General features: G+C 44.5%; 1 protein-coding gene across 2 annotated transcripts in view; it reads right to left on the bottom strand.

The window, feature by feature from the left end:
* The window catches only part of LOC106566945 (phosphatidylinositol 3,4,5-trisphosphate-dependent Rac exchanger 1 protein), a 148805-nt gene that overhangs the window by 27763 nt on the left and 107496 nt on the right, over window positions 1-13546 (bottom strand). For both annotated transcript variants that reach the window (XM_014135621.2, XM_014135623.2), the window contains 8 exons: window positions 10799-10891; window positions 9435-9583; window positions 7107-7192; window positions 5161-5300; window positions 3053-3167; window positions 2709-2890; window positions 1030-1191; window positions 582-792 (listed from right to left, as the gene is read on the bottom strand). In XM_014135621.2, coding sequence (XP_013991096.2) covers window positions 582-792; window positions 1030-1191; window positions 2709-2890; window positions 3053-3167; window positions 5161-5300; window positions 7107-7192; window positions 9435-9583; window positions 10799-10891 — 1138 coding nt within the window. The remainder of the gene's footprint in view (window positions 1-581; window positions 793-1029; window positions 1192-2708; window positions 2891-3052; window positions 3168-5160; window positions 5301-7106; window positions 7193-9434; window positions 9584-10798; window positions 10892-13546) is intronic.

Genomic DNA, 13546 nt, shown 5'->3' with positions numbered 1-13546 from the left:
CTGGTTTTATGGTTTTGGTGACCCTGTCTTTGACTTGACAAAACATTACACACAACTCTTGTAAATGTACTGTCCTAACATACTCTAAATTTATGCTTTCGCCGTAAAACCTTTTTGAAATCGTAAAACGTGGTTAGATTAAGGAGATGTTTATCTTTCAAATGGTGTAACATAGTTGTATTTTTGAAAAATTTGAATTTTGACATTTATTTGGATTCAAATTTGCCGCTCTTGAAATGCACCTGCTGTTGATGGAGTGCACCACGGGTGGCACGCAGCGTCCCACCTAGCCCCAAGAGGTTAAACTCTGTACCTGTTTTAAATCCTTCCTCTCTGGCAACTGCATCTTAGTAGTGACTGGGTGTATTGACACATCCACACCATCCACACCAAAAATGTAAAAATCCATGCAACATATTATGTGACTTGTTAAGCACATTTTTACTCCTGAACTTATTTAGGCTTGCCTTAACCAAGGGGTTGAATACTTATTGACTCAAGACATTTCAGATTTTAATTTGTAATTAATTAGCACGCACGCACACACACACCCACACGTCCACATTGTCTTCTCACCCCACCTTGGTCAGGGTCCAGGCCGTAGAAGGAGTTCTTGCGTCCGAAGCGGAAGCTGAAGGCCCTGCCGGACACCATGGTGGTCTTGGGGTGGGACACCTGCATCAGGTTGATGTGGCAGTTGGTGGGCACAAAGTCCATACAGCCCAGCGTGTGGGTCAGTACACCTGCCTGCTTGAATGTGGGGCACGCCTTTTTCCTCAGCTCCTGGGCAAACTGAAAACCACAGCTAATGAAAAACGGTATATTTACCGCTATCACATAATGATGGATCAATACTCGCTGCTGATCTGAGTGTCTGTGTGTGTGTGGCGGGGGACGGGGAGAGTGAGGGAGAGAAAGGAGAGAAAGAAGAGAGAGTGCGAGAGAGAGAGCGAGAGAACTTGAAGACATTTGTAGCTGCTCTTGCACTACAAAAGGGGCTATGATAGAGGGATCCTGTAGCTCCTGTACCTGCTGGTATCTGCTGATTCGCCGGCGGATGCTCTCCAGCTTGGTATCACAGATGTTCCTGAACTCAAATTGGGGCATGGACATCACGCGGTCACTCTGCGAGATCAGCTGGCTGCAGCTACGCACAAAATGACTGTCGTCGCTTGCAAAGGCCTCCAGGATCTGACAGGGCAGAGTGTATGTTTAAAATCCCTTTGGGTTCACGTCTTCAAGTTCAAGTTATTTGAAGTGGTTTTTGCATGGAGAGAAGAGCATGAAGCAACCTGGGAACCATTCACTCCTATTGTTCTCATCATAAATGCTAAATGGTAGAAATCATGGCTGTGGCTATGCAGTAAAGACAAACCCAAAGTGTTTTTGCTAATGCTAGGAGACTACAACAACAATGGACATTTCCTGTTCCTTGACGGTATGGCCGAAGAAGCCTTCAGGCTACAGTGACTCTCTGCATTGACCCTTCCATTTTATAGTCCCTATGCACATTCTACACACTCACTCATCATTTCCTCACACACACACACACATACATTCAAACATGCACTCACATACAATCATCATATACGCTGCTGCTACTCTGTTTATAATATATCCTGATGCCTAGTCACCTTACCCGTATACAGTTGAAGTCGGAAGTTTACACACACTTAGGTTGGAGTCATTAAAACTCGTTTTTCAACAACTCCACAAATTTCTTGTTAACAAACTATAGTTTTGGCAAGTCGGTTAGGACATCTACTTTGTGCATGACACAAGTAATTTGTGGGCAGAACTGAAAAAGTGTGTGCGAGCAAGGAGGCCTACAAACCTGACTCAGTTACACCAGCTCTGTCAGGAGGAATGGGCCAAAATTCACCCAATTTATTGTGGGAAGCTTGTGGAAGGCTACCCAAAACATTTGACCCAAGTTAAACAATTTTAAGGCAATGCTACCAAATACTAATTGAGTGTATGTAAACTTCTGACCCACTGGGAATGGGATGAAAGAAATAAAAGCTGAAATAAATCATTCTCTCTACTCCAAGATGGCGTAGCAGTCAGACGTCTTTGTCTTCGTCTTGTCGTGTCCCGTGTATATATATTTTTTGCACACACTGTATATCAACTTTTTCTATTGTATTATTGACTGTATGTTTATTTATTCCATGTGTAACTCTGTGTTGTTGTTTGTGTCGCACTGCTTTGCTTTATCTTGGCCAGGTCGCAGTAAATGAGAACTTGTTCTCAACTAGCCTACCTGGTTAAATAAAGTTGAAATTAAAAATTAAAAATTCTGACATTTCACGTTCTTAAAATAAAGTGGTGATCCTAACTGGCCTAAGACAGGGAATATTGAAAAACTGAGTTTAAATGTATTTGGCTAAGGTGTATGTAAACTTCCGACTTCAACTGTACATATCTAACCCTGCCACTCCAGTATCCCTGCACATTATAAATATGGTATTTGCACTGACCCTGTATATAGGTTTCTTACTGATTCGTGTTTTCCTATTTCTAGTGTTTTTGTTCTACTTTAAAAAAAATATATACTGCATTGTTGGGAAAGAGCAAGCAAGAAAAGCATGTCACTGTGCTAGCGTACGTCACAATAAAAACTTGAAACTGAACCACATACTGCTGCTAGCATGATAAGAGTAGTGTTAGCATGCTAATACTACATAAACAGTGGACATGTGCTGTACCTTCGCAGTAAGGCTGAAGCAGCCCTTGGGCTCCACCATCTTCTCCAGGACGTGGCTCTTGATGCCGGCTGTACTGACATACTCGTACACAACGCCGTGCTCCAGGTGCACGTTGTCCACCGTCATGCTCACCAGGGGCACCGTGTCAGACAGAGACAGCCGGCTCAGCCCCCCCCTGTAGTCTGGATCGGACAAAGGGACGCTTTTGAGTACCTACTTTCAAGTACACACCTGTTAGCAGACAGACACAAGCATACACTTCTATGGTGAGATTGTGTAAGGTACCTGATCCGTTCCCATTCTTTCTCTCACACACACCCCCGTGGTGAGGTGGTGTACAGTACCTGTTCCGTTCCTGCCGTTCTCCTCATCTATGTCTGAGCATTTCTCTGCTGTGCAGGCCTTGAACGAGCCCCCCTCCTCCTCCATGTCCTCAAACGCACGGTACACCCACTGACACTGACAGGACACAGGGAGGACACACCAGGGTCAAACACTGGTGTGTTTGTGTCTAGTTGTATAATATGCGTGCATACATTCAAGTGTGTGTCTAGGTTTCTGTGCAAGAGTGTGCTTGGAATCACATGTGCTTCTCTGGCAGTTAAAGAAGTTGTGTGTGAATGAAGTAAAATAGACATTAAGATGTGCTCCAAACAGAGTTAAGCCAGGTTAAACATCAACAAAGCAGGGGATTGGACAAGAGGAGAGGAGCCAGAGTAAACATCAACAAAGCAGGGGATTGGACAAGAGGAGAGGAGCCAGAGTAAACATCAACAAAGCAGGGGATTGGACAAGAGGAGAGGAGCCAGAGTAAACATCAACAAAGGAGCTCCTAATGAAAGCACACCATAGCAGAGGTGTGGACTCGAGTCAGACTCGAGTCACAAATATGATGACTTGCAACTCGACTTTGACTTTAACACCAATGACTCGTGACTTAACTTGGACTTGAGCCTTTTGACTCGACCTGACACCCTCCCCAAGTCCAAATATAAAAAATGATGCTATTAAAAAAAGTGTGCAGCGCATCAACTCTTCATTTAACGGATTACAGTTTGAATCCGACAGCAGCCAATCAGATTGTGCCAGCTGAGAAAAAGTTGCACGTGGCAGTGCAGAGGAACGTCGGCGGGTGAATTCAGATGGAGCCCTTGGAAAGATGATACCCAAAATTATATTTTTATAAAGACGATGCTGTATCAACAAAAATGGATTGCAACTTGCAAAACATGCGGGAAGAAAATTACAGACGGCGGCGCAACAATTTCCAACTTTGTTCGACATTTGAAGCTGCACAAAGAATGGTAAGGCATGGCTAATATAGCCGACTGCTATATATTTTATTACTTTACCAGTGTATCATGTAGGCTAGCGTAACGTTAAATCAATGAGCCTCCACACAATCAGTCAGTGCGGGAACGTGATCATTGCACCCAAGATTGGGCTACAAATGGCTAGGCAGTTGGTAGCCTAAATCCTGCCTGATGTTCCTAAATCAAGGTTGGGCGATTGTGTACAAGCCTACATCACCCGCTTTCGCCTCATAGCAATCCTCGATAGTCGATCACTATTGGGGGGGGGGGGGTCTTTCTCATGTCTACCCATGTATTTCCATGGAAATATAAAGTTTATTTGGAAAGTAATAAATATATAGATATTTTTAAAAGCTTTCATGATTTGCGTAAATGTAATAAACTAACTATTACTCTTGTTAAAAATATGAAATGGTGTTACATTTGGTGAAGAGCACATTATGACTTGTTTAGGACTCGAAACTCAAAGTTTAGGACTTCAGACTTGACTTGATACTTGTCGGTCTTGACTTGAGACTTGACTCGGACTTGCCTGTCTTGACTTGGGACTTGAGTGCTAAGACCTGAGACTTACTTGTGACTTGTAAAACAATGACTTGGTCCTACCTCTGCTCCATAGTATACCCTGCACTGTCCCAAGCTGATAAAGCCAAAATATTTGTCACAGTAGGAAAATAAAAACAAGGGGAAAAGTAGGTATATTGGCAGTTCACTGTAAACAATAGAAGAGTGAAATTGAGGATGCAGAAGAACCCTGGTTGTGACGCATTAAACCAGTCAAACCCTTGCATGTGACACTGTAGAAGGGAACACACTACAGTAGTTTGATTGAAACACGTGTTGACACTGGTAGAAAAGTAGCAATGGTACATTAGGCTAATGCCATCATGGTTGAATCTCTGATCATGTATGTTTCCCTAATATTGTGCGTACAGTATTAAAACATTGTTTGTCGTCAAATGTCTCTTTCTTAAAAAAAGAGATTCTCCCTATGTATTTGAATGCTTTATTGACAGACAGTAAGAATCAGAGGGGGATGAGACATGGATTGAACCCTGTTTTCCAGTAGGGAGTCCCATGTGTGTATTGATCCGGTAGTGTTACCGCTGGACCACAGCTCTGCACGCAAACTGTCTCACCATGTCGGGCTGATCCTGCTGGTCGTGGTGGGAGGTGAAGTGCTCCAGGACCTCCTGGTAGTTGCTATGGTTCATGTTGTTGCCATTCACCTTCAGGATGCACTGACCTGGCTGGAGGCCTGCCACCGCCGCCACCGACCCTATAATCACACAAGGGTCAAAGTGGGCGGGGACACAGTTATTATGTGTAATCCTGTAACCACCGATGTCACAGAATGTATGCATGTTGAATGAGTGTTTCTCTATAATAACAGCATGTGTACAACGTATCCTTATCCATCTGGTTCATTCTGTAAATATTTAGTTAATTCTATTTTATTTGGAGATCCCATTGAGATGAAGAATCTGTTTTTATCATTATCAGAGAATAAGGCATATCCAAGACCATCTGCTCATCTAAGAAGTAGATAGGTGTGTGGCTCAGGTGGTAAAGCATGGCTTTAGCAATACCAGGGTTTTGGGTTCAATTCCCGGGACCACCGATACATAAAATGTAAGCACACATGACTGTATGTTGCTTCGGATAAAAGCATCTGCAATATGGCATATATTATTATAAAGCTATGTGTATAATAATAATTAAAGTTCCTATATTGTTTTGGTCCTGAAATAAGTTGTCTGGTAACACTTTAGCTGTGCCCTAAAATAAGAACAGATCTCCTGTCCCGTTTAAAAATAGCATAATTTCCCCAGTGATCCACCTCACACAAAGCACACGACTCCATAACTTCAGTTTAGCAGCCAACCCAAGCCAACCAAATCCCAGCCGTCAACCAGGATCCTGATTTAGGAGAAGAGAGAGGGAGCTGGGGAGTATGATATCATCCTTCAGAAACTCCCATGGGGCCCGTAGCTGAAAGGAGCCTGCGTGTGTGTGTTCGTGTGTGTGTTCGTGTGTGCGCAGCCAGATCAGAGTGTATGAGCTCCCTCTGACATAATAAAAGAGAAGCAAGACCCCGGGTAGTGACTCCTTCTCCCTCAATGCAGCAGAAAATAATCGGCGGCCATGTTTCCTCCTTCCTTATCCAACTGTTTTACACATTTGGACCCATCCCTTGCTCGTGACTCAACATTTGTAAACAAAATAAAAAATGTACTTTGACCCTAGCCTGGCGAACATGTGGTCCTTTGACCCTAGCCTGGCAAACATGTGGTCCTTTGACCCTAGCCTGGCAAACATGTGGTCCTTTGACCCTAGCCTGGCAAACATGTGGTCCTTTGACCCTAGCCTGGCAAACATGTGGTCCTTTGACCCTAGCCTGGCAAACATGTGGTCCTTTGACCCTAGCCTGGCAAACATGTGGTCCTTTGACGCTAGCCTGGCAAACATGTGGTCCTTTGACCCTAGCCTGGCAAACATGTGGTCCTTTGACCCTAGCCTGGCAAACATGTGGTCCTTTGACCCTAGCCTGGCAAACATGTGGTCCTTTGACCCTAGCCTGGCAAACATGTGGTCCTTTGACCCTAGCCTGGCAAACATGTGGTCCTTTGACCCTAGCCTGGCAAACATGTGGTCCTTTGACCCTAGCCTGGCAAACATGTGGTCCTTTGACCCTAGCCTGGCAAACATGTGGTCCTTTGACCCTAGCCTGGCAAACATGTGGTCCTTTGACCCTAGCCTGGCAAACATGTGGTCCTTTGACCCTAGCCTGGCGAACATGTGGTCCTTTGACCCTAGCCTGGCGAACATGTGGTCCTTTGACCCTAGCCTGGCGAACATGTGGTCCTAAAAAGCAGAGCCTCAAGAAACTGGAACGGAAGTTAACAGGTGCATGGCTGGCAGGTAACGCCTCATCCTATAACATAATGTTGATCAAGGAAGCCCCCCGCACCTCTCTGAATCAGAGGGGTTGGGTTAAATGCGGAAGACACATTTCAGTTAAATGCATTCAGTTGTACAACTTACTAGGTATCCCCCTTTCCCAATCAGAGAGGTTGTTACTCACCTTTCCTTACTGCGTGTACATGAGGTGGGGCAGAGCCACTGAGTTTGAAGGACAGGGCATCGGGAGTGTCTGGAATCTTCACAATCCTATAACAACAAGAGAGTGTGTATGTGTGCGTGCGCACACGTGTGTGTAGGTCAGTAGAGGCTCCTCAGAGGAGGAAGGGAAGGACCAGCGTCAGTGAATTTAAAACAATTGTGAAACATTAAAAAAGTGAACCCTTTTTAGATAAAACTATACTTAATATATTCATGTCACCAAATATTTGATTAAAACACACTGTTTTGCAATGAAGGTCTACAGTAGCCTCAACAGCACTCTATAAGGTAGCAGCACCATGTTGTAGCCTGAGGACAGCTAGTTTCCATCCTCCTCTGAGTACATTGACTTCAATACAAAACCTAGGAGGCTCGTGTTTCTCACCCCCCTTTTCCATAAACTTACACAGTAATTAAGATAGGTTAGAGGACGTCCTCCGGAAGTTATCAAAGCTCTTGCAGCATGAACTAACATGTTGTCCATCCAATCAAAGGATCAGAGAATGAATCTAGTCCTGAAAGCATAAGCTACAGCTAACTAGCACTGCAGTGCATAAAATGTGGTGAGTAGTTGACTCAAAGAGAGTGGGCAGAACTGAAAAAGTGTGTGCGAGCAAGGAGGCCTACAAACCTGACTCAGTTACACCAGCTCTGTCAGAAGGAATGGGCCAAAATTCACCCAACTTATTGTGGGAAGCTTGCGGAAGGCTATCCGAAATGTTTGACCCAAGTTAAACAATTTAAAGGCAATGCTACCAAATACTAATTGAGTGTATGTAAACTTCTGACCCACTGGGAATGTGATGAAAGAAATAAAATCTGAAATAAATCACTCTCTACTATTATTCTGTCATTTCACATTCTTAAAATAAAGTCGTGATCCTAACTGACCTAAAACAGGGAATTTTACTAGGATTAAATGTCAGGAATTTTGAAAAACTGAGTTTAAATGTATTTGGCTTAGGTGTATGTAAACTTCCGACTACAACTGTACTTCGTACCCCTGCACATTGTCTCGATACTGGTACCCCGTGTATATATAGGCAAATTGTGCGGGTCCTCATCTACAGAAATACCACTACACCACTGCAAGTCAGATCTGTGGTAGGTCTGTAGCCGGTGGTGTCTGTGTGCTGCATGTGTTCCCCGCTCGCTTCAGCCATCTGAGCAGAAGCCAAAATGCAACCTTCCTGTGCTCATTACGAACAGGGTAAATAAAGAATATTGAATGACAGCACCATGGACAACTCCTCCGTTCACCCGGAGACTTGGTGCTGCCATTTTGATCTGCCGCTGACCACGTTTTAGCCTTCTCCATTTACATTGTGTCATAGTTTACACACGGATTAGCCTACACTGTAATTCATTCAAATCCATGCACCATTTATGCAATAAACGGAGCTATATTTAGGCGCTATACATTTTTTGGGGGTGCAATTCAGAAGGCTATATGGGTCTGCTAATGGAGGACTAGTAAAGGCCCAGTGCACTGCTTTTGTGAAAAAGTATTATTTTTCCCGATACTAATCTGTAATCTGATCCAGAAAATTGCCCATATCCGTTACGATACTTGTTTTCTCTGATTACTCGAAACACCCTTGCATGTGATCAGGTGTGTATTCATTCCGCCGATTCTGTTGAAAAACGTTTCTTAAACAGAAGCAAACCGAACAAAAACAGGGATAAACATACCTGTCCAATAGAAACTCGCTTGCAACTGTTGGACTAATGACTACACACTAGATCAGCTAGATGCAGGTAAGATTGTGCAAGGCGGTATTGAATGTGTCAATGTCTGTCACCTTGATGACTCAAATTTCTCTCTACCTGTTCACCTACATTGTAAACTTTCATTCATAGGCTCGGTTGGAGCAACCACATGATGTGTACAGGAACATTTGAGTATCATGAAGTAGCCTAAACCTATCAGTGTTACATTAAGCTGGATGAATCGAATACGACAGTCTTCCAATATGCTGTAATAGAAATAAGGCCATGCTCATAAAAAAATAATCGTCCTCCCTCATCTTAAACAGCACCGACTGCCACTAGTGTAGGTGTGTAGAGGATACTTGTCTGTGTGTATACACATGCCTGTGTAGTCACGCCTTGGCCTTGGTGTTGACCAGCAGGCGTAAGGAGCGGCGGATGCAGAAGGCCTGGTTGATTGTGTAGGTGTGTAGAGGATACCTGTCTCTCTGTGTGTGTGTGTGTGTGTGTGTGTGTGTGTGTGTGTGTGTGTGTGTGTGTGTGTGTGTGTATATATATATACACATGCCTGTGTACTCACTCCTTGGCCTTGATGTTGACCAGCATGCGTAAGGAGCGGCGGATGCAGAAGGCCTGGTTGATCATGGTCTCCACCTCCTGGAAGGGCCTGAGGAACACCAAGTCCTCGTTGATGGTGAAGATCTTCCTGCCCTCCTGCAGCCCCGCCATCTGGAGGGGAGGATGGAGAGAGAGACAACAACGGTGGAGCATCAGGGTAGGTTGTCTCTTCATTTCTGGTACGTCAGTGTCCATTTTGTTTTTCAGATGTAAAATAGTGTGAACAATGTTCGACCAGATTTCACTTATAAAACCTGGATAAGTGATGGCAATAGCCTAAAAAATAACATCTAAATGATGAAAAACACAGCTATTCTCACGGCAGCCTTTATATCCTCTCTGGCTAGCCCAGGACACAGGGACCAGATCCACTAGTATGATGCTTGGCTTTGGTTGTCTGGGGGGCTGGCTCTGGAGGACACAGTGGCCCACTGAGTGAGTGAGTGTGCCTGCGTGCGTTTTCACATTTGTGTGTTAGGTATTCTCCCCGCAACCCTCCCGGAGTCCCTGGCTCTCCCAGGTTTTTTTCCCCCCACTGGGCCCTGGGAATCAGATGGTCCTCATTCATAAAGCACACACACAGACGGACTCAGTGTTTGGGCAGTCTCGGATTCACACGCTCTGTGTCAGCCAGGGCCCAACTAGACTGGCACTGTCTGGAGCAGAGGAGGGGAGGAATAGAAGGGGGATGAGGAGGAGTGAGATGGAGTGGAAACAAGAGGGAGGAAAAATAGGGTAGGGTGGGAGTGTGAGAGGTTCATTTTAGGAACTGTAAGGATGATGGTACAACTGTAGGCCTTAGAGTGGGAGGAGTGAGTTGGATTGGGCAGGGAGCGAGGGAGGGGAGTAAGATATTAAGGAACACTGAGGGACAGTTAGGGAAGGAGTGCTGTAAGACTGTGTTTACTAATCCCTTCCTCATGGATCCCCAGTCGTTGCACATATGCTCTGATCCAACTAGTCAACAAGACCTTGAGGAGTTGATTCAAAAAGAAAGAGAGTAGATATAAGGCTGTCCTCCAGCTGCAGGCAGAAAGACAGATAAACACATATGCACAGAACCCCCACCCACACACACACACACACAGAGAGCTGAGATGGCAGTGAGGAGAATGTGAGCAGGCATGTCTAATAGTTCTGATCTCCACACTGAGAATAAAGTCCCCATGAGGAGAGGGACAGGAAGAGTGACAGCACCACCACTGTCTCACACACTGGGACTAACGGGGTCTGTCAGTAAGGAGGAGGAAGCATAGGAGGTGTGTGTGTGTCGTCATCTATGTCTGTGTGTATTTTACGGTGTCTGTGTGTTTATAGACTCCTCACCTCAGCGTGAGAGCCCCTGGTGACAGACCTCACCACGATGGCTTTGTTCTTCTCCTCAATCTCAAAGCCGTAGTCTTCCTCCTCTGGGTGGATCTATGGGGAGAGAAAAAACATAAACAAAGGAGCTTAGAAGGCATTGACCGACATTGATTCATTAATTAATTTATGCATTAGATCAACAAACCAACAAAATCAGAACATTTTATCTGGCACACTCTGTGCAGTCAATAACAAACGAATGACACAATGGCAATGACAGACCTGCGTAAAATACGTACATCACATTTGGGTTTATTTGGGACTATTCCATTACAGAGCACCAACGGGAGCGTCGCTAATTGCAAGGTGGGGGTTACTTCCCTTCTGCATAGTTGTGATAAAATGGCTATCGCTAACGCCCGTCTGAGGAGACGGGTAACAGGAGAACGGCTAAACAATGGGCTCTGCAGCGTCAAAGTGCTGTGTGTGTGTGTGTGTGTGTGTGTGTGTGTGTGTGTGTGTGTGTGTGTGTGTGTGTGTGTGTGTGTGTTGGGGTCCATCACTTCAATCATGGCTGTAAGGACTGGGAAGGATTAGCATTTGAGCTAATCATTGTGGATGGGGCATCATGTCTACTTCCTCCTTTGTTCTTCTGAAGAAACGCTAGGGAAAGCTAATGCTTTAATGTTAGCCTGGCAATGTAAGGTGTTTCAACTCTTTTCTTAAGGGGTTAAGGGGATTCTAAATTCCTCTCATTCTTCCAGCACTTGTTGGTAAATTCTGATATTTTGTGTGTTTTTTTATACACTTATCTACATAATTTCTCCACCATCATTTCCTGTCATCGAAAACAGCTTCTGGACATCAGAATGCGATCACTAACTTCAACGAGTCGGCAGCTCTGGATGTTCAGCTTACTCCATACCAGGCCCTAATGCCGCGGACTCGAAAGAGGAAGCGATGATGCAAAAGAGGCAGACGAGCTAGTATCCTGACGAGACAACGTTGGTGAGCAAATAAACCGCCTCTACCTTCCATTCTATTGGCAAACATACAGTCACTAGAGAAGGAACCGGAGGAGCTCCGTTTGAGACTATCCTATCAATGGGACCTGAAGAACTGTAATATTCAAAGTTTCTCGTAGTAGTGGCTGAACAAGGACAATACACATCTCGTTGATTTATCCATACATCTTTAAGACCGGACGGCAGCCTCGGGTTAGACGAACGGAGGAGGGTTGTGTCTATTTCTTAACAGCAGCAGGTGCAACGATTTCTAATGTTAAGGAAGTCTCAAGGTTTTGCTTGCTTGAATTAGAATAGCTCATGATAAGCTGCAGACCATACTATTAAGCAATATCTTTCATAGCTGTCTATTTACCACGATACTAACCGATTCTGGCACTATGACGGCACTCAACAAGCTGTATAGGCAAACAAGAAAATACATATCTCGTGGCCAGTCATTTTAATGCAGGGAAACTGAAATCAGTTTGACCTCATATTTACCAGAAGGTCACCTGTGCAACAAGAGGCAATACAACTCTAGACTACCTTTACTCCATATACAGAAACACATAGAAGGCTTGCCCTCCATTTGGCAAATCTGACCATAACGCTATACTTTTGAGAAATGCATACAAGCAAAAACTCAAAACAGGAAGTACCAGTGACGCTCAATATGGAAAAGCTACAGGACTGCTTCACTAGCACAGACTGTAATATGTTTCAGGATTCATCGGCAAACATTGAGGAGTTCACCACATCAGTCCCGGCTTCATTAATAAGTGCATCAATGAGGTCATCCCCACAATGACCGTACGTACATATCCCAACCAGAAGACATGAATTAGAGGCAACATCCGCAATGAGCTAAAGGCTAGAGCTGCAGCTTTCAAGGAGCAGGACACCAATCCGGAAGCTTATAAGAAATCCACTATGACCTCCGACGAGCCATCAAACAGGCTAAGAATCAAAATAGGACTAAGGTCCTTGCAAACCATCACAGATTACAATGGGAAACCCAACCACCCAGTGATGTGAGCCTATCAGATGAGCTAAATGCCTTTTATGCTCACTTCGAGGCAAGCAACACTGAACTATGCATAAGAGTACCAGCTGTTCCGGATGATTGTGTGATCTCGCTCTCTGTAGCCAATGTGAGTAAGACCTTTAAACAGGTTAACATTCACAAGGCCTCGGGGACTGATGGATTACCAGGATGCGTACTCAGAGCTTGCGCTGACCAGCTGGCAAGTGTCTTCACATTTTCACATTTTCAACCTCTCCCTGACCCAGTCTGTAATACCTATATGTTTCAAGCACACCACCATAGTTCCTGTGCACAAGAATGCCAAGTGAACCTGTCAAAATTACTATAGCCCTGTAGTACTCAAATTGGTAGCCATGAAATGTTTTGAAACGCTGGTCACAGCTTACATCAACACCATCATCCCAGACACCCTGGACATAGTCCAATTCGCATACTGCCCCATCAAAACAAATCCAATTTTATTGGTCATATACACATATTTAGCAGATGTTATTGCAGGTGTAGTGAAATGCTTGTTTTCACTACACCCGCAATGCAACAGATCTACAGATGACGCAATTTCTATTGCACGCCACACTGCCCTTTTCCACCTGGACAAGAGGAACACCTATGTGAGAATGCTGTTCATTGTCTACAGCTCAACATTGAACACCATAGTGCTCTCAAAGCTCACCACTAAGCTCAGGACCCTGCAACTGAACACCTCTATCTGCAACT

Source organism: Salmo salar, chromosome ssa13 (assembly GCF_905237065.1).
Source record: "Salmo salar chromosome ssa13, Ssal_v3.1, whole genome shotgun sequence".
NCBI classification, from domain to species: domain Eukaryota; kingdom Metazoa; phylum Chordata; class Actinopteri; order Salmoniformes; family Salmonidae; genus Salmo; species Salmo salar.
This window is presented reverse-complemented; position numbering and strand designations above follow the sequence as displayed.